This window comes from Aotus nancymaae, unplaced genomic scaffold, assembly GCF_030222135.1.
Source record: "Aotus nancymaae isolate 86718 unplaced genomic scaffold, 86718_ANA_hifiasm-v0.15.2.pri h1tg000077l, whole genome shotgun sequence".
NCBI classification, from domain to species: domain Eukaryota; kingdom Metazoa; phylum Chordata; class Mammalia; order Primates; family Aotidae; genus Aotus; species Aotus nancymaae.
Window position 1 is genome coordinate 17511258 of NW_026988492.1, and position 20630 is coordinate 17531887.

Sequence of the window (20630 nt, forward strand, 5' to 3'; positions counted from 1 at the left end):
AAACTTTTAAATAGAAAAGCAATTGTATAAAAAATCAGTAATTCTTTAATCTAGATCCAGATCTTAAACACACTTTCTTCATGACCTTACATAAATCATTTAATAGCATAGTTTTGGGGCATCTGAGGTTAACCTGCAAAGGTTAATGTCACTGTTAATTTCTCTGCCCTATGCCCTTGCATACAGCAAAGTGACTAGCTTCGTATCTCCTGTAAGACTCAGTTCTTCATCTGCAAAATGGGGATAAAAATAAATGCCTACCTAACAGTGTCATTGTGAAGATAAAATCGGATAGTACATGTGAAGCACTTAAAGGGGTATATAGTAACTGCTCAGTAGAGGTCAGTCTTGAATAATCTTGGGACCTCAGTTTCTCTATCTGTAAAATGAAGAGGTTGGACTAGAAAAAGAATTCCCAAGTTGCCTTCTAGTGCTATAGCCTTTACTGTTCTGTGACTTGCCCTCCTCTTTAAAGATTAGGTTCAATCTTTCTGCAATCTATATGTTGAGGTTTTGGAAGGCTCCAGAAATGCCCCAGTACTCAGTATGAAGACTGAAGGGGTGGGTGAGCAAGTAGCAAACCATCTATGATTATTGGGTTATCTTCCCACTAATGAGTTAGCTAATCAACAAGCACTTATTTTGAGATAAGCATGGTTTCACCAGGTAATCTGGAGTGAATTTTAGAAAAGAAATCAGAATCAGTAGACTCAACTCATTTTCATCACATGATAAAACATACACCTGAACTCATGACTTATAATAAACTTCAAAATTTTGTAGTACAGGTAATGAGAAAATAATATTGGGTGAAATGTGTAGCAAAATAGCATAATGAAGGGCACTTAGTATAAATGCAAAAGGAGTTTAAGAGGTACACCTTTGAATTGTAAAGAATGCAAAAGTTTCCAGAAATCAGAAACCTTCTAAAGATTGCCATTTCACGCATTTTGCATTTATAACTGTGCCATCACATTTGTAATCACAGGAATAGAAAATAACTTATTTTCTAAAGTAGTTAATAATGAATGAGTTTCAAGCTGTGGTCAGTGCCACAAAGAATCCATGTTGCTGGTTGTGTAAAAGGGCGTATTTGCTTATGTCTCATATTCTATTTTTGTTTTTTATAAACCTGAAATTTATTAATTCTCTGCCTTAGGACAAAAGAAAAAAAAATCTGCATATTTTCCCAGCCAAGGAATTCAAGTCTGCTATAATCCCCTTTGCTCCATTTTGGTTTCAGCTGGCACAGTGGCTTTGATCAAAGCTTATATCCAAGATAATCAAGATGAAAAGGGGACATGAGGTGCCCCTGCTTTCCTTTGTTCTCTGTGAGAGTGGGGCACTCTTGCTGGGACTCGTCTCTCACTCTCCACATAAATGTGTGGTCGTTTTTATACTGAAGCAAAGAAAAGCAATGAACAAACACAAATGAAAAATTTTGTTTAAAAAACCCCACTGGCACTGAAGAAAGGGTCATATAAAAGTTGCATACCTTTTTGTGAATGATATTGTAACATTAGTGTAGGATCTGAGATCAAGGAACCAACTTTGTTTTTTCTTTTATTTACTTGACCTTCAGCAATCAGAGTAACTTAGGTCAGAGTCTCTAATCAACACACGTTTCATCACTGGTCCTCCATCGCTTCCAAATCCCAGGTACTCTGATTCTGAGTTTTAGTGACAGGGAGAACTGGCAGCCTGTTTTTAGAAAGACAGTGGAAATGGCCGGACACAGTGGCTCACACCTGTAATCCCAGCACTTTGGGAGGCTGAGGCAGGCAGATCACCTGAGGTCAGGAGTTCAAGACCAGCCTGGCCAACATGGCAAAACCCCATCTCTACAAAAAATACAAAAATTATCCAGGCATGGTGGTGTGTGCCTGTAATCCCAGCCACCTGGGAGGCTGAGGTGGGAGAACTGCTTGAACCTGGTAGGCTGAGGTTGCAGTGAGCCGAGATTGCACCATTGCACTCCAGCCTGGGCAACAGAGCAAGACTCCATCTCAAAAAAAAAAAGAGGGTGCAGTAGAAACTGTCAAAGAAGTCTTTATCAAAAATGGTAAAGAACCCCACACTTTGGAAGGCTGAGGAAGGCGAATCATTTAAGATGAAGAGTTCGAGACCAGCCTAGCAAACATGGTGAAACCCCTGCCTCTACTAAAAATACAATAATTAGCCAGATGTGTTGGTGTACCCCTATAATACCAGCTACCCAAGAGGCTGAGGCAGGAGAATTGCTTGAACCCAGGAGGCGGAGGTTGCAGTAAGCCCAGATCGTGCCCCTGCACTCCAGCCTAGGTGACAGAGGGAGATTCCTTCTCAAAAGTGGGGAGGGGGGACACTGGTGGTAAAGAAAAGGGCACGCAGGACCATTACAAGCCAGAGCCAGAATGATGTCACCCTTGAGGGGTCCTTCTTTTTCAGAATCCCATTATTTCCTACGAATCCTGATGTTCTGAGAAAAATGTGTGAGCTGCTTTGGCTAAGCTGCAAATGATGGTAGAGTAGATTCTCAAGACTGTATTTTCATGCTGTTTCCTTTCTTTCAATGTAGGAGACAATAACTTGGCCCAGCAGCTGGCAGTTCTCTGTGGCAGAGAGATCCCTGGCCCCATCCGGTCTACTGGAGAGTACATGTTTATCCGCTTCACCTCGGACTCCAGTGTAACCAGGCCAGGCTTCAATGCATCCTTTCACAAGAGTAATGAGTTCAAATATTTTTTAATCCCATGTTATCTCATCTCCTCTCTTTTTCTCTCCCTAATATAATTTTTTGGGGTACCAGGACACAAAATAAGTCAGAGGACATGGGTCTCTGCCCAGGCTCTGGATGGCTGACTCCCCTTACGGCAATGCTGAGTCCTGATCAAAGGACCGAGGCTAAGTTATGCAAAAGTGTCCTGCCTTCAGGTCTCTGGGTGGGATATCTTCACTCCAGGGAGCTGTGTCCATGGAATGCATGAGAGAGAGCTTTACAGCAAATTTTCAGCCTAACTGAGGGCTGGAACTAGAGTGCAGCTCTTATCCATGACTCATCGAAGGAGCAAAACTTCATCATTTATTTTCATAAATTACTTGGTTGAAGTCATCCATTTGAGGGTTGGCAGGAAGAGTTTGTTGCTCTTGAAATATGAATTTGATGAGTCACAAGCGGGTACCATAAATGGGGTGCCGTCATGCAGAGTATGATTGAGACTTCTCAAACTTGACATGTGAAGTCCAGCAATAGCCTTAAATCCAAACCAAATGAAAGGTAATGAAGTAGTCCATGGAAGAGTGAAAGGCTCTCATGTTTTTAGCTGAAAAACATAATTTTAAAGTATATTCTCAATCTAACATTAAAAATCAATCTAATATTTCCTCCATGCTTACATGTAACTTTTACAAAGTAGGAAGCAAGTGAAGATAAATTGTGTTGCTGATGCTCAAGGGAGGCAGGCTGCATAGAGTCTTAAAAGCATGGGCTTTGGAATTAGACCTAAGATAAGTTTTCTCCTCTGCAATTTAACTAGCTCTGTAAGCTGTCTACCCTTCCTTGCTGATGACAAGTAAGGTTAGTCCCTGATAGCTGGAGAATTAATGTCTGCTCCTTTCATCCTCTTCCTTCATCTCCTGCCCTCTCACTCTCATGTGTATATTAATACATATGGAAACTCATTATACATACATACATATATATATATATATATGTATGTATATAGTGAGGGTAGAACTATTGTAATTTATGTATATGTGTGTGTATATATATATGTATATAATATATATAAATATGATACCTCGATCATGTTGGGTTCACTACCTGAGACATTGATCACGCCCTACAGAGGTCTGTCCTGCAGACCCTGACTCAAGGATGGATGAATGAATGCACTCGCACACCCAGTACAGTGAATCTGAGTGGGCTAGGGATGGTCATCAGCTGCTTTCAGAGGGTGATTGCAGCTAACCGATGACAACTCCCTGTATCTCCTCACATTTATTCAGTATAGATTTAATAACAGAGGTTCTAAGTCAACATCCTTGTGGATAATTAACATGGCTAAAAGAGTGGTTTTACAAATGATAAAAGCTTTTGGTTCTAGGGCCCAGAATAAACACCATTAATGGGAATTCTCCTTCAACCTCCCCCTGAGAGGACCATCTAGCACAAAATTTACAGGAGTAAACAGTTAGAGTAAAGACAAAGGGATGTGGAGTGAACAGATTTAACTGGGGAAGCTTTTATTGTCCCTAAATCTTTGCCCTATGACTTAATACTCTAATGTAAGAACTGGCTGCCTTTAGCCTATTCCATTAAAAATTTTCAGCCTTCCAAAAGGTTTGAGACTCTAATCTTATAACTTTCCCCAATATTTCCCTAATATTTTGCCAGCCATCCCTAGTGAATTCCAACATAAATTTGTGTGTGTATCTATGTATATATACATCCTTGACAGCTCCTGGTCTAGAAAGTATTTCAAATTTAACCCATGAGTGATAAAATGGACTTTGGAGACTCAGAAGCAGGAAGGATGGGCGGGGCATGAGGGATAAAAAACTACATATTGGGTGTAATGTACACTAGCCGGGTAACTAGTACACTAAAATCTCAGACCTCACCAGTATGCGCTTCATCCATGTAACCAAAAACCACTTGTACCCAATCAGATAGATAGATAGATAACAAAAAATCTAACCTGTTAAAACTGAACACTTTATTCCACCCTTTTCCATAACACACAAATTCTACACTCCTAACAATCTCAGCAAATGGAAAGTACATTTTTCTCATTCGTTAAGTCAAAAATCTTGATGTTATTTTTGACTTTTCTGTTTGTTTCACACTTAACCATCAACAAATCACACTGGCTTTACCCTTACAATATATCTAGATTCCTATCACACCTCTCTTTTCTGTTGCTACCAGCCTAGCCCACAAGCCTGTCATCTCTCCTTGGCCTCAGACAGTCCCCTTTTTATTGGACACACTGCTCCTGTCCCTTCCTGCCCTCTACCCCTTACAGTCTAAGGACTGCACATAGAGTGGTATTTTCAAACTTAAGTGAGATCATGCCATTCTGATGCCCCAAACCCTTCAATGTCTTCCTCTTCTTACTCAGAATAAGTCTTTTCAGTTTCCTGCATGACATAGCCATGCTACCTTTGGGAGCTCTCATTCTGCCTCATCCATTCTGACTTCCATCTAACACATCAAGCCGTTACACTATTTTCTGAACTGGAATGTTTTCTCTCACATAACCATCTGGCTTGATCCTTCATTTCATCATGTCTCTACTAAGATGTTACTCCAGTGACAAGGCTTTTCTAGCTTAACTCTAACAATGAAGTACCCTTCTCCCTCCTCCCATCCATTTTTCTTTATAGAATTTATCACCATCTCACATATTACATATTTGGTTATTGTATGTCTTCCCATTTATAAAGAAATCTTCACGAAAGTAAGTGATTTGTCTCCATTACTTACCTCTATATCCCAGATCTCAGCAACCACCACAGACTGAGTAGCCAATAGCATGTGCTCAATACATGCTTGTTATACTAATCATTTTCTACACTCTGGCTTTATTTTCAAGCATTTTTGTTGCCTACACTTTGAAAACCCCCCAAGAAAACTAAGAAAGCCTAAAAACCCAGTTGCCAATGCATTTAAATAACCTATCTTTGCTTCTTTGTGGGAAGGCTGTGGTGGATATTTGCATGCAGACAGAGGGATCATCACGTCCCCCAAGTATCCAGAGACATACCCACCCAACCTCAACTGTTCCTGGCATGTCCTGGTCCAAAGTGGCCTGACCATTGCTGTCCATTTTGAGCAGCCTTTCCAGATTCCAAATGGAGATTCTTCTTGCAACCAGGGGGATTACTTGGAGGTAGGTCTTGCTGGCTATCCTTTCTAATTACGTTTTCTGTAGACTTCCTTTAGAAAACAAAATGATTATTTTTCTCTCCTGGGACATAAATGGATAAGAATTATGTACTCCTTCTTTTGCAATGTAAAGGAGTTGATGCCATTTTAATTTGTCTTTCCAGCTAAGAAATGGTCCTGATGTCTCTTCTCCACCCTTGGGACCCCCCGGAGGAAATGGTCATTTTTGTGGCAGTCATGCTTCATCAACTCTGTTCACCTCGGATAATCAAATGTTTGTTCAGTTTATTTCTGATCATGGTAACGAAGGGCAAGGATTTAAGATCAAATATGAGGCAAAGAGTTTAGGTAAGTATTTTCACTGAGAATTATATCTACTTTTCTTGGAATTGCTTGGTCTGCTTTGATTAAATAGATTTGAGAAAAAAACATATAAAGTTTTCTTTTCTTTTCTGAACAGACAGTAATAGAATTAATAAGAATGCCTACTCTCAAGTACTTATTATGTTTGATACATTCAGTATCTCATCGTGACTACTTTTCTAGTAAAGTATCATTATTTCCATTTTAAAGATAACTAAAATTAGGCTTGGACTTTTCCACGACCACATATCTAATTAGTGACCAAAGTGAAATTTTACATGGGTATAAAATAATTTATTCTTCTTGATCCCTGAAATCCTTTAGGTATTTCCATTATAAGATGTCTAATTGTAAGCTGAATCTGGTTATAGAAACATTATAAGAATTATGTTTACCTTATTTTGTAATAATTTGTATGCTGTTTTTAAAAGAACACATAATCTTTTGATTCTATTATTACTGATTTAATTATATATTACATAAGATCTTTACTTAATTGCTTGTACTTAATTACACTTGATTATAATTGCATTTAATTCTACTGTAATGATTTGATTTTGGTGACATTTACTTTTAGTAGTGTTTAATTGAATAAATAAATAAATAGGCATCACTTCAAAATAAAGGGATATTGTCAATAAAAAGTAATATAATAATAAATTTTTGGTTTGTCCAACCAGAAATTAGATAATATAGATTTCAGAATGATCCTATGACTTGAATCCCAGATTCCTAAATATATATATCAATTAAGTCATGTTTTATTGTACATTGTGTGAGATTTAAAGTCAACATCATTTCTTTATTTTGGTAAAAGAGATGAACAAGAGTCTTCACCAATTGACACAAAAATAATCTAATAGCTTGAGTAAGGTCTAAAACACCAGGGAATAGGCTTTGGTCATTTCCCAGTGCACAGAGCTCTGGCACAAAAAGGGAGCTGTAATGTAGCTCTGTGGGCACCTGCACCATTGCTTTCCAGGCTAGGACCTTCTCATCTGTCCCTTTCTCCATGCTGAGCATTGCAGATGAGTCATGAATAGGCAGGTTTTCACCTGGTACCAAAGCATTTCGAGAGTTGCAGTGTCTTGAGTCTAGTGAGTAGAGGTCAGCCCATCCTACAAAACTGTACTTTTCTATATTTATTTATGATAGACTCAGTCTTTTTTTTCTTTCTTGAGACAGGGTTCCACTCTGTCACCCAGGCTGAAATGCAGTGGTGCCATCTCAGCTCACTGCAACCTCTGCCTCCCAGGCTCAAGTGATTCTCCTTACTCAGCCTCCCTAGTAGTTGAGATTACTGGTGTGCACCGTCACGCTCAGTTAATTTTTTTATTTTTGGTAGAGATGGGTTTTCACCATGTTGCCCAGGCTGGTCTTGAACTCCTGAGCTCAGGTAAGCTACCTGTCTCGGCCTCCCAAAGTTCTGGGATTACTGGAGTGAGCCACTGTGCCCAGTCAATAGACTCAGTCTTGATTTATATGTTTAAAGTCAACATTTGGTGGTAATTCAGATCCACTAAGAGATACATTAAGGGTGTATTTGACATTGCACCTCTTCTATTCCCTTGTGGACTCACTGTTCATGCAAGTATGGTTACGGCCATTACTTTTTCCCTTTCTTGAAACTTATTATGACTGCCATTAATATCAGATTTAAACAAAAGTCTTTTGATTTCACAGCCTATCATTGGCAGCCTGAAACAATGGCATCACTCCTATTTCTCTCTACTTACCAACTCAACCATATTTCATAACTATAGCCAGCCTTCCACTTCCCACATCCGTCTGGCTGTTTTCCCACCATATCTACTTCCATGCCACGACCATTTCTCAGCCTTTAACATAGGTCCTTTTGTGAACATCTTTCAACATAAATCACCTAGTTTTTTATCATTTTTCTCCAGAGACACTTCTTCACTATGGTTGATTGAGATTTCTAGGACCCTGTGGTAGATGGCTTTTTTCTTACCTGATTAATAGGCTGATTAATTAATTAATCAAACATTTGCAAAGTGTTTCACATCATGCACACTACCAAGTTCTGTCAAGGACTTCGCAGAGTAGTGGAGGAGACAGACAAGCAAAGGCACAATTGGAACATGATATAGGGCTGGATGTGGTGGTTCATGTCTGTAATCCCAGCACTTTGGGAAGCCAAGGCGGGAGGATCACTTGAGCTTAGGCATTTGAGACCAACCTGGGCAACATAGAAAGACCTCGTCTCTACCAAAAAATTTTAAAAGTAGCTGGGCGTGGTGGCACACTTCTGTGGTCCCAGCTACTCAGTAAGCTGAGTTGGGAGGATCACTTGAGCCCAGGAAGCTGAGGCTGCAGGGAGGCATAATCAAACCAGTGTATCCAGCCTGGGTGACAGAGCAAGGCACTGTCTCAAAGGAAAAACAGAACATGGCATATGATATAATAATTGCTAGAAAGAGGAATGCACAGAACAGAAACACCTGCTTCAGGCCAGGACATCAGAGAGGGCTCCAGAGAAAGTATGAAGAGATTGGCCAATCAGTGATAAAAAGATGTGGGTGCATAGAAAGTCTAAATGTTACAAGTCATATTCAATAATTTGAAAGAATTCACTACTGGTAGAGAACAGTCAAAAAGTGGTAAAAATAATAGTGATGAAGCAGGCAGGAATTACTGTGCTCAGAGCCATGGATGCCACCCTAAGTTAGTTAAGATGTTAATCGATAGGTAATGGGAGGCATTGGAAGATTTTACTCCAAAGCCTGAACAGCGTGATCAGATTTAAGTCACTAATGTGGCTGCACCACTGAAAACATTGGAGGCGGGAAAGACTGAAGAGAGACAGACAAGATGAATGAGTAATTTAGGAAAAAAATTACTCCCTGAACTAAGGCAATGGCAGTAAGAAGGTAGGAGAGAGGGCATATCAAAGATATTATAAATATGGGATGGAGTGAATTTGGAGGTCAGTTGAATATAAGACAGGTGGGAAGGGATGGGAAGAGCCTTAGGAGTAGTTGTTAGGTTTTTGGCTGGGTGGATCCATTCATCTCACAGACATTTATTAAGAACTTTCCACAGGATAGACACTGTATTAGGTCCTGGGGATATAACAGTAAACAAACAAAATCCATGCCCTTATGGAGCCTAATTCTAGTGTTAAGACAGAGACAATAAATAAAATATATAATATGCCATATGGTCAAAGGAATTAAGGAGAAAAGTAAGGCAGTAAGGGTGGATACAGAGTGTCCATAGGAAGAGAGGCTGATGAGTCTGCTGATGACTCATGTGTGGAACTCTGGATCATGAGCAAATGAGAGTGTTCATTTGAGACATGTTCAGTTTGAAATCTCTGAATTACCTCATTGGAGATGCCCAGTGAGTGGTCGGAACATGAGTCTGGAGGTCAGAACAGGGGTCTAGACTGAATCTGTAAGTATAGGAATAATCAACAGACTGGTTATAGTTTAAGTCATGAGGATGTATGACAGCAATTGGGGAATTATTCAGAGTGAGATGAAAGGTCTACAGGGAGGATACCTGAGAGCCTCTAGCAATGTCAGAGAAGCCCTGGAGAGACACACCCAAGAACCAGAGGAAGAAGGATGAGAGGAGTAAAAGAAGGAGGAGAAGAGCTTGGTGTCACAGAAGCCAAGGGACAAAAATGTGAAGAAGGACAATGTGATCAGCATGTTAAATGCTGTGGATATAAAATAAGAATTAAAAAGTTCTTTGGTCATATAACTGTGAGGTGACTTGGAGAACATGAGTGCTTTGATAGGGTTGAAGAATGAAGGATGAAAAGAGAGAAAAAGAGAGGGGTGGAGAGAGAGAGAAAGACAAAGATTAAATAGAACAAGATTCAGGAGGAGACAATAAGATGGGAACTTGATCCAGAGATACAGGAAGATAATGTACAGAGGGGAAAACAGAGTGTAGAGATGCAGATAAATTCATTAAGGATAGTAACAAGTGAGGGTAACAAATCGAAGGGATTCTCATCTGATTTCTTCTACTTTCTGTGTAAAGTGGAGCCCAATGTAGTGTGCTGAGAATCGAGAGGAAATGGGGAAAGTCAAGGGTTTAGGGAGTAAAGTTCCAAATGGCTGTTGTAGTTTATATGAAAAGTAATGGGTGAATTGCTTGGCGGTGTTGAGATGGGAGAACATATATTTGCAGGGACATCAGTTTCCATGAATGAATGGCTTGAATTGAACACAATCACGGAGTTGGCATTTTACAAGGGAAGTCTGAAGGAAAGACATGAAGCTCGGGATTTGGGGGTCATCAAAGGGATTTGCAATTCAGATTTTCAGAGATGGGGAGTTGGTGATAATGACAGAATTCAGGATGTGACTGTAAGTGGCTAAGTGACAGTGGACATAAATGTGCTAGAGTTAAGCAGATCAAGTATCTGTGTGGCTAAGTGATTGGACAGGTTAATTTCATTGGCATTGTAACTACATTTACTTCTTTCTGGTTTGTTTGTTGAAAATGCCGAAGAATATTTAGTGATAATAGAAGAATTATTTTTGATAATACTTTGGTTTTTTAGAAAAGACATATTAAAAAGCTCCTTTATCTTCTGGCAGAACATGGCCCATAAATTGTCTCATGCCATTGATCTTGTTTTTCAAATGCATCTAAATCCTGAAGAAATGTAATGAATGAATGCCCACAGAGCTGTGCAAAGCTATATCTGCTTAGTCTTTTAAATATACCAAGATCATAGCTCTGTACCATTCTACTGTGCTGAACGCTCAGTGGGAAGCTGTAACTGCTGGGATACTTACATGCTTATCGAAGTGGTGGATATTTATTCATGCTTCTGTGCTCTGCCCCATCCACCATGTGCCCTATCATTTGGTTGGCTTTAAGAAAGAATGAAATTTCCAATGAGAATAGGTACATGGTCTGGCAAATTAAAAAGTGTTACACCTGGTAGCTCTCTCGATAGCAAATTGAGAATTTGTTTGCTGGAAAAGAAAATGAGGATCATAACAGATGAAAGGAAATTGAGAGAAAATGCAGAGAAATTGACTTTAAAAGATTTTTGGCCATTGACATCATCCCCTTACCAGATTGTAGACTGATTTAACTGTGTTTGCTGACAGCCTGTGGAGGCCATGTCTACATCCATGATGCTGATTCTGCTGGGTATGTGACGTCCCCCAACCATCCGGATAATTACCCCCCGCATGCCGATTGCATTTGGATCTTAGCAGCTCCATCGGAAACACGCATACGGCTGCAATTTGAAGATCAATTCGATATTGAAGTAACACCCAAGTATGTCACTTCCATTTTCATTTTTTTCCTATCCAAAGTTGGTAGTTTTTAACTGTCATGTCTCAGAACAATTCATTTCTTTTAGTAGCACGTATGCAAGGGAATCTAGGGGGAAAAGGGAAATGCTTAATGACTCAGGCCTGAAAACATAGTCTGCCAGTCCTATCAGCTGAGCAGGTTATGTACATGGATACTGTCCCCTGTGACCCTAGACACTTCCTGCAAGGGATACTGAGGGTGGCTACTTGAGATTGATGTTATCCATTCTTCCTCCCACAGGAAATATATCATATCTCTGATAGATGAATATTTATTTGCCCAGCCTCATATTCAGTGTCACAAATGATAAAATGTCTGTTTAACAAATGGGAATTTGTGTGGTGTGTCACCAGAGGTCACCAGTGTCAGAACGGTACTAAAGCACGTACACTATAATTTCTCAGTCTTTATTTAATAAGAGTTCTGAAAGGATTATGAGACAGAGAGTAACTCTTACTATGTTAAAGAGAAAGGAAAACTATATAGATTGTAAAATATCGTTTTTCTCTTTCCTTTAACAAAACTGTGTTTACATTTGCATAAATGCAGACGTGGTGCAAAACTTAGATATAAGAGCTTTCGTTGCCATTTCTGGCACTGGATCTAATATTACTCTTCCACTCATGGAGCATTAATTGGCTGATGTGACTTCCTCAAGAAACATTAGGTACATACTCGTCTGCTTTCATGGACACAGAAAATTCCAGTTGGCAGTCTCCGTTAGTCCCAATTACAGCTCTGTTAGAGAATTTATCTTTGTCATGTGAAATGTATCAAATCAATGTGTGGAACAAAATACTTGTTGTTCTTTGAAGTTCATAGGGATTCGTTTGAAAACAACATTTATATTTGTAAAAACCGATACAGAATATGGAAGGGAAGTAAATATTTGTCATTGTAGAACATGTAAAACCTGTCTTTTTGAGCTATTCAGGAACAATGTATTATTAGGAAAAATACCACACAACATTTTAAAGTGACATGTGACTTATGCTGATTCTATCATAGTCTTTAATGCTATGATTTAATAATATCTTCAGAGAAAGTGAGTAGAGTTGTCATTATCAAAATAAGCCAAGGCAATCGACCATGTAAATTTCACAGAATTTTGTTTCCACTTCAGCTGTACTTCCAACTACCTTGAGTTGCGGGATGGAGTGGATTCAGATGCACCAATACTTTCCAAATTTTGTGGGACAGCTTTACCCAGCAGTCAGTGGTCCTCAGGAGAGGTTATGTATTTGAGATTTCGATCTGACAACAGCCCCACTCATGTGGGATTCAAGGCCAAGTATTCTATAGGTAATACCTTTTTTTTAAACTTTTATTTTAGGTTTAGGGGTACACGTGCAGGTTTGTTATATAGGTAAACTTGTGCCATGGGGATCGTTGTAGAGATTATTTCATCACCCAGGTTTAGTTGATAGTAAAACCAGAAATGGCAGGCATCCCCACAGTACCCCTTCCAGCTGAGCTTGGGTTCAGTCTTTAGAATCAACACAGGGTAGTAGGCAGGCCCCATCAGTCTATCAGTTGTTTCTTGAGATGAAACTTACTTGCGACTAATAGCTCTTACATAGTGTTCCAAAATAATTAATGTGACATTACAGAATATGCCATTTAGTCATCATCTTCTGTTTCCCATTATTGTACTGGACTTGCAGTATCAAATTTGTTCACATCCACTGTGGAATTCAAATAATGAGGAAAGCACTAACCATTTTCAGAATTTTAAAAACTTCAATTCATAGTCACTTAGCACCTGAAAGTTTTCAAATGTGCTGGTGAAGTGAAAAAAACAAAATTTGTAAAAGAATATTTCTTTTTTTTTTTTGCAGCTCAGTGCGGGGGAAGAGTAACAGGGCAAAGTGGTGTTGTTGAAAGCATGGGACATCCAACGCTTCCGTATGGAGACAATTTATTCTGTGAGTGGCATCTCCAGGGGCTCTCTGGACACTATCTCACAATCTCTTTTGAAGATTTCAACCTTCAGAATTCTGCTGGCTGTGAAAAAGACTTCGTGGAGATCTGGGACAATCATACCTCTGGTTAGTGAAATGTATCTGCTCTCTTTTGGGTGTTTATTTTCATATGTACTTATTCAGCCTCTGAGGTTTCTTCACCTCCAGGAAGACAAAAGCATGTCTATACTCTGCAGAAGAGTGCAGGTTAATGAGCTTTGGGCACTGCTAGACTCTCTCCCTCTATTCTACCATTAACAATGGATGCCGAGAGCCCAGGTGTCATACAGCCTACCCTAGAGGCCACTTGCGGACACCCTAAAGCTGCTGAAACATCACATTGCCACATTCTGTTATTTGAGGGGTGTTGTATAGCTTGAGGCGGGCAAAGGGTAATGCATATCTCCTGGCAGTAGCCATAAGGCAGATATTTGTCACTCTGTTGTCTCAGACCATTTTTTCAACCAAATGAGCAAGCCTTCCTTGTTGTGCTAAAATATCCTTCCCCTAATTGGTTGCATTTTTCTTTACTTCTTCATATATTTGAATATGCGAATTTTTATTCATGTTTTCTTGCTTTTCTTGACAGAGATTAATGTTTCCTCATGGGCAGGGTCTTGTTTTTTATTATTTTCTTTGTATACGCAGGACATTTCGAACAGAGGTTAAAAGAAATCAATCACCTGGACATGTGTATTTAATTATTTGTCTCTCACAGGAAGCATCTTGGGCAGATACTGTGGAAACACCATTCCTGACAGCATAGACACTTCTAGCAATACCGCTGTGGTCAGGTTTATCACAGACAGCTCTCTGACTGCGTCAGGGTTCAGACTGCGATTTGAATCCAGCGTGGAAGGTGAGTTCATTGGTTCATTCAAAACAACATTGACCATCTGCATTGGACAGACACTATACTAGGCACTGGTGTTACAATAGTTTGAAAAACAAAACAAAACATGACTCCTGTCTTCTTGGACCTTAATCAGAAGGTCACACTGATAAATGAAAAGTTACAGCTGTGATCAATGCTATAAGGGAAAATAACTAGTATCATAAGAGATATAGTAAGAGGATGAGAGGTATACTGCATTGCCCACCTTAAGAAAGTCCTGTAGTTACTCAGAATTTGCATTACTGCAAATCCTGACAAACTCAGATGAAATAAAGATCTTGTTTGGAAAAATTGGATACTTACATTAACTGTCAGGCACGTCACTCATGTAAGGAGACCACCAGGCAGGCCTTGTGTGAGCAACATGGCTCTTTATTCACCCTGGTGCGTGTGGGCGTAGTCACAAAAGAGAGTCAGTGGAGGGCGGTGGGATAGGAGTTGGTTTTATAGGTTTGGGGTATGCAGTGGAAAGTTACAGAAGTTACAGTTCAGGGTGGTTTTGCAAGCCGGCGGGGGAGTTGTGTGTGTGTGTTGGGGGTGTGTCACAGGATGCATGGTCACAAGGATGGGGGTCATCTATTACAAACAGGCATAATCATAAGTGTGGGGGTATCGGTTGCAAGAAGAGGGAAGGGTGAGGTAAATTACATAGTTACAGGGGAGGGGGTCTTGCGAAACCTAATGTCGAGGGGTAAATTTTCACAAGGCTGGGAAGGAACAATGGTTGAAGGTTGCAGGGGGAGAGCAATCAGTGGAGGCAGGAGCTAGTTGTTTCACTTCTCCTTGTCGTCATCCAGTTACTTTAGAATTTCTGGCTCCTGGAGACCATCCAGAGGTGTACATTTGGGTCACCAACATTATAATGGCCAGGCTTGGACTTGGAGGCCTGACATTAACCTGATTTTCCCGATTTTTTTTTTTTGTAGAGATGGGGTCTTGCCTCAGCCTCCCCAAAATGTTGGGATTACAAGTGTGAGCCACCACTCTTGGCCAATTTTCCTGATTCTTAAGTTCGTTATATTCATTGGTCTCTCATATTTCTTGGGCCATGATGATAATTAAATTGCTGTCCGTGGACTATCATCCATAAAAACCAGGGTTAAATATTAATAAAGCTAAGAAGTGAATATATATGTTCACTAAAATCCTCATGTACATAAATAAATGCAGAGAATAAATTTGTCTGGAAGAATAATTTTTAAATACCTGAATTTTGAGAACTTTCCTGATGGAAGGAGACATTTTGATTTGATTGGAAGTTTTCTTGGCTTTTTTCCTCACATCAGAGTGTGGTGGGAATCTTCAGGGCTCTACGGGAACATTTACTTCTCCCAACTACCCGAACCCAAATCCTCATGGCCGGATCTGCGAGTGGAGAATCACCGCCCCGGAGGGAAGGCAGATCACCCTAACGTTTAACAACCTGAGGCTGGCCAGGCATCCATCCTGCAGCAATGAGCATGTGATAGTAAGTGTTCCCTGTGGCCTGAGATGTTATATTCCATCATTTAAGGAATTTACTGACCCATAAACCACAGTCAGAAATGTAGGTGAGGAAAATTGCCATCTATGCAACTATAACTCAGACAAATTTTAAGTATTGTTGAGAGCACAAAATCACAGTAAACTGTCACAATAATTGTAAAAGTTGTTTTAAGAGACTGTCAGCTATCACTCCATGCATCAGGGTCACAGTTAGAATAAATTTTAGGAGTGAATGATCATGACAAATGGCACAACTGGGGAGGCTGTGGGAAGCTAAGCCTACAGCAGCACGTAGCTGAATGGGACCAGAGTCACAGCACAAGCCGCCACCGAAAGTCCTGAGCAGATGGGTGGTCCTGCATAATCACTGCTCTCTCCAGGGGTGCAGAGGGACTCGTGGTAGGAGAGCACTGCTACCTGACCTCCATGTTGCCACCCTCCAGTGGTTTCAGACATGCCCTTAGCACTCTCAGCTTCCTTCAGTGAAAGAAAGCAAATGAGATCCCTGAGTGTGAATAACAAAGAGATAGTTAACTGTGAAGTGCTGTACATACATATGTGCTTGTAGACAGGTAGACTGGATTAATATTAGTACATTTCTCCACCCAACTTGCCCCTTGTGCAGTATTTGTAATCTCAGTAAATAATCCCAAATTTCTGGTTGCTCAGGTTGAAAATCTAGATGTCTGTTTAGGGATCCTTCCTCTCACACCCTATATGGCATCTATAAGCAAATCCCACCGGGTGTATCTTTAAAAACATCCACAATCAGCTGGGCTCGGTGGCTCACACCTGTAATCCTAGCGCTTTTGGAGGCTGAGACGGGCAGATCACAAGGTCAGGAGTTCGAGACCAGCCTGACTGACATGGTGAAACCCTGTCTCTCCTAAAAATACAAAAATTAGTCAGGCGTGGTGGCACGCATCTGTAATCCCAGCTACTCAGGAGGCTGAAGCAGGAGAAGCACTTGAACCCAGGAGGTAGAGGTTGCAGTGAGCCAAGATCACTCCACGACACTCCAGCCTAGGTGACAAAGCAGAGTGAGACTCCTCAGAAAAAAAAAATATATATACATATATCCACAATAGAACTACTTCTCATCATATCTACTGCTACCACCCCCACTGTTCACTTGGATTATTTTTGTAAGTTCCACCTGGCCCCCTGCTTCCATTCTCATCTCACTACATTCCCAACACAGCAGCCGTGTGATGGTTTTAAGCCTCAATCGGATCATATTGCTCCCTTTGAAAATCCTCGAATGGCTTCTCATATCACTCAGAGGAAAATCCCAAATTGCATCTGTGGCCCACCTGGCTGACATTATCTCCCTCTTCTACCTGTCTGTCTGATTTCACATTCCCCTCTTCTCCGCTCGCTGGGATCCAGCTGTCTGGCCTCCATTCCGTTCCTTGAATGTGCTGAGATGCTCCCCATCTGGCTGTTGCCCCTGTCTGGAATGCCCATCTGCAGATGGCGGCCTGCTCTACACCCTCACTTCATTCCAGTCTGTGCTTGAATGCCTTTTAATCCATAAGATCTAATTACCTTATATTACAGACCCTTCCCTGTCATGTTGTTTTACAGCACTCCACACCTGTTGCCATACATCATTTTGATTTGTTCATCAGTTTATTGTCTGCTTCCCCCACTAGACTGTAAGCTCCTTGAGGTCAAGCCATGGTTTCATTCACTGCTGGGGATTCACTGAATCCCCAGTACCTGTACATAATAGAGATAAATTGTTGAATGAATGGGTAGTATAGGTATTATCATTATTCCTTTAATAACAAACCACTTTTGTTTTCAGTTTAATTGTCTCCTGTTGGGTAGCGAATTTCAAAAATATGAAATATCTTTTTATCTTATGACCACTTTGTATTGCCTTAAAATGATCTCATTCAGCCTTCAGATTTTATTTCCAGGTTCTAATATCTGAAGGATTGAACTGCTGTCTTTTAGATGTTGAAAATAAGAAACCAAGTGGGTTTTATTTGAGAGCCAGGAGACTTTAAACTAAGATTGTTTATTATAAAGGACCTTTTTTCCCTATTATTGATTGAATATATATATACAAGTATGAAGTAGAAAAAATGCTAACCACTCCCACTATGCCATATTTTGTTAGATTTTCTCATCTCTTCTTGGCAAAGCATATTTTATGTACTTTTAATCATGTGATATAAATCCACTTGAATTCTAATTTTAGTCTGTTTTTCTGGTTATAAATATAATGGATGCTTACTGAGCAATATTTGGGGAGTTCAGAAAATAAAAAATATCATTTTTTTTTGTTTTTGAGACAGAGTCTTGCTCTGTCATCCAGTCTGGGGTGCAGTGGCACAATCTCACCTCACTGCAACCTTTGCCTCCTGTGTTCAAGTGATTCTCCTGCCTCAGCCTCCTGAGTAGCTAGGATTATAGGCACCCACCACCATGCCCAGCTAATTTTTGTATTTTTAGTGGAGACAGGGTTTTACCATGTTGGCCAGGCTGATTTCGAACTCCTGACCTCAGTTGATTCACCCGCTTTGACCTCTCAAAGCACTGGGATTACAGGTGTGAGCCACTGCGCCCGGCCCTGGTTCCTTCTAACAGCAGAAGTCCATGTGATAAATGGATGACTATAATATGTGGAGTTATTGTGATCTACGCCAAAGGCATACTCAGAGGCAGGATAACAGCTGTTGATCACAGTTTCCAACATGTCCTGTTAACCTTATAGTTGGTTCTAATCCCTTTGGATTCTGGCAGTGTGGTACCCATTCCTGTTTTCAGCATTATAGAAATATTTGTCCTCATCTGTTTCTTTATGCATGACTTCATGGTTTGGAATCAGCAGGATGGTTTGAATCCCAGTTCTATTATTACTAGTTATTTGAACTTTAGCAAATTACATCATCTTTCTGAATTCTGGTATCTTAATCTGGAAAACAGGGATACTATTATCTGCCTGGAAGGTGTTGTGCTGATTGGATAAGACAGGCTGAGTGGATGATGAGCAAAGATTGGCATTTTTGTCTGATGAGGAAATGATAGCAAACTCTTCTGGTCCAGTGAACCAGAAGACACTTTAGAACAGAAGCCCCCAGAGAGGTAAATTTAATTAATTATAGTAAATGTAAAAAGCTGGCATCTTTAGTTTTGGAGGGCATTCTCCTTCTGCATAACTTTTAGTGCCATAGTCTGAGTCATTATTAATAATCTTGAGCCATTCAAATCCTTCTAAAAACAGGAATATCAATCACTCAGTCAATGAATTATTGTTCAGTTACTTCATCTACTTTTTTTTGGACTATGAAAACCAGGCATGCTAACGAATTCATTTGATTTTGTACAGCATTGGAACAATAGTTTGCCAATTATTGTAACTGTGTGAGTGACTACAGTTATTATTTAATAATACATTTACACCTGGAGTCAATAATAATCCATTTTTCAAAATTTAAATAAGAGAACTGAAGCTTTGAATCCATAACTAACGAGGAAAGAACTATTGTGTTTACTTGCATATGGAGATTGATTTTTCAAATTACTTTTCAAGGTATTTAAAAATATCTGCTTGCTGGGCATGGTGGCTCACACCTGTAATCCAGCGCTTTGGGAGGCCGAGTCAGGTGGATCACCTGAGGTCAGGAGTTCGAGACCAGACTGACCAACAGGGTGAAATCCTGTCTCTACTAAAAATACAAAATTAGCTGGGAGTGATGGCACATGTCTGTAATCCCAGCTACTTGGGAGGTGGAGGCAGGAGAATTGCTTGAACCTGGGAAGCCTTGCAGTGAGCCGGGATCATATCATTGCACTCCAGCCTGGGCAACAAAAGCAAAACTCAGTCTCAAAAAATGTATAAATACATAAAAATGAAAATAAATAAATAAAAGTGTCTGCTTTGTTATATATATCAAATAATCAGAAACTAACATCTAAGCTTCCTTTCCAAATAACCAAGGTCCTGATCCATTGTTAAGAAAAACTGCCCATCCGTGAACTCTGCACACTGCATTGTAAGCATGATGGCTCATCTACTTTACATGGAGAGCACGGTTTCCAGTTGCAAAGTGTATATATAGCAGCTCTTAATCTATCACCACATGGCAGGAAGACATTACTGCAATACTTTCATTCTAGTGAAATCACCCTGAGGGCGCAAAATGTGCTCAGGGTAACATAGTGGCTTGTGGCACTGGAATGGAAACCTGCATTGTTAGGTCATTTGTTTTAGGGCAGGGTTCCCCTAGAAGGAAGTGGGTCTGGGCTGGGAAAATCACCTCCTAGGAAATATGCAGTAAGATGGATTGTGTGTCTAAAGGTTAAACTTTTTTTTCAACAGGTATTCAATGGCGTTAGAAGTAACTCACCCCAGCTAGAGAAATTGTGTAGTAGTGTGAATGTAAGCAATGAGATTAAATCTTCAGGAAACACAATGAAAGTCATTTTTTTCACGGATGGATCCAGGCCATATGGAGGCTTCACTGCTTCCTATACCTCCAGTGAAGATGCAGGTAATGTGGGATGTTGTAAATGCACCTTAGTTTTTAAATTCTACTTTAAGTTCTGGGGTACATGTGCAGAATGTGCAGGTTCCTTAGGTATACACATGCTGTGGTGGTTTGCTGCACCCATCAACTCATCATCTACATTAGGTATTTCTCCTAATGCTAACCCTCCCCTAGCTCCCGACCTCCTGACAGGCCCTGGTGTGTGATGTTCCGCTCCGTGTGTCCATATGTTCTCATTGTTC

General features: G+C 40.2%; 1 protein-coding gene across 2 annotated transcripts in view; it reads left to right on the forward strand.

Moving 5' to 3' along the window:
• CUBN (cubilin) overlaps positions 1-20630 on the forward strand; it is a 290819-nt gene that overhangs the window by 193038 nt on the left and 77151 nt on the right. For both annotated transcript variants that reach the window (XM_021675689.2, XM_021675690.2), the window contains 9 exons: positions 2558-2704; positions 5683-5873; positions 6034-6217; positions 11332-11506; positions 12669-12847; positions 13384-13593; positions 14225-14365; positions 15688-15869; positions 20220-20391. In XM_021675689.2, coding sequence (XP_021531364.2) covers positions 2558-2704; positions 5683-5873; positions 6034-6217; positions 11332-11506; positions 12669-12847; positions 13384-13593; positions 14225-14365; positions 15688-15869; positions 20220-20391 — 1581 coding nt within the window. The remainder of the gene's footprint in view (positions 1-2557; positions 2705-5682; positions 5874-6033; positions 6218-11331; positions 11507-12668; positions 12848-13383; positions 13594-14224; positions 14366-15687; positions 15870-20219; positions 20392-20630) is intronic.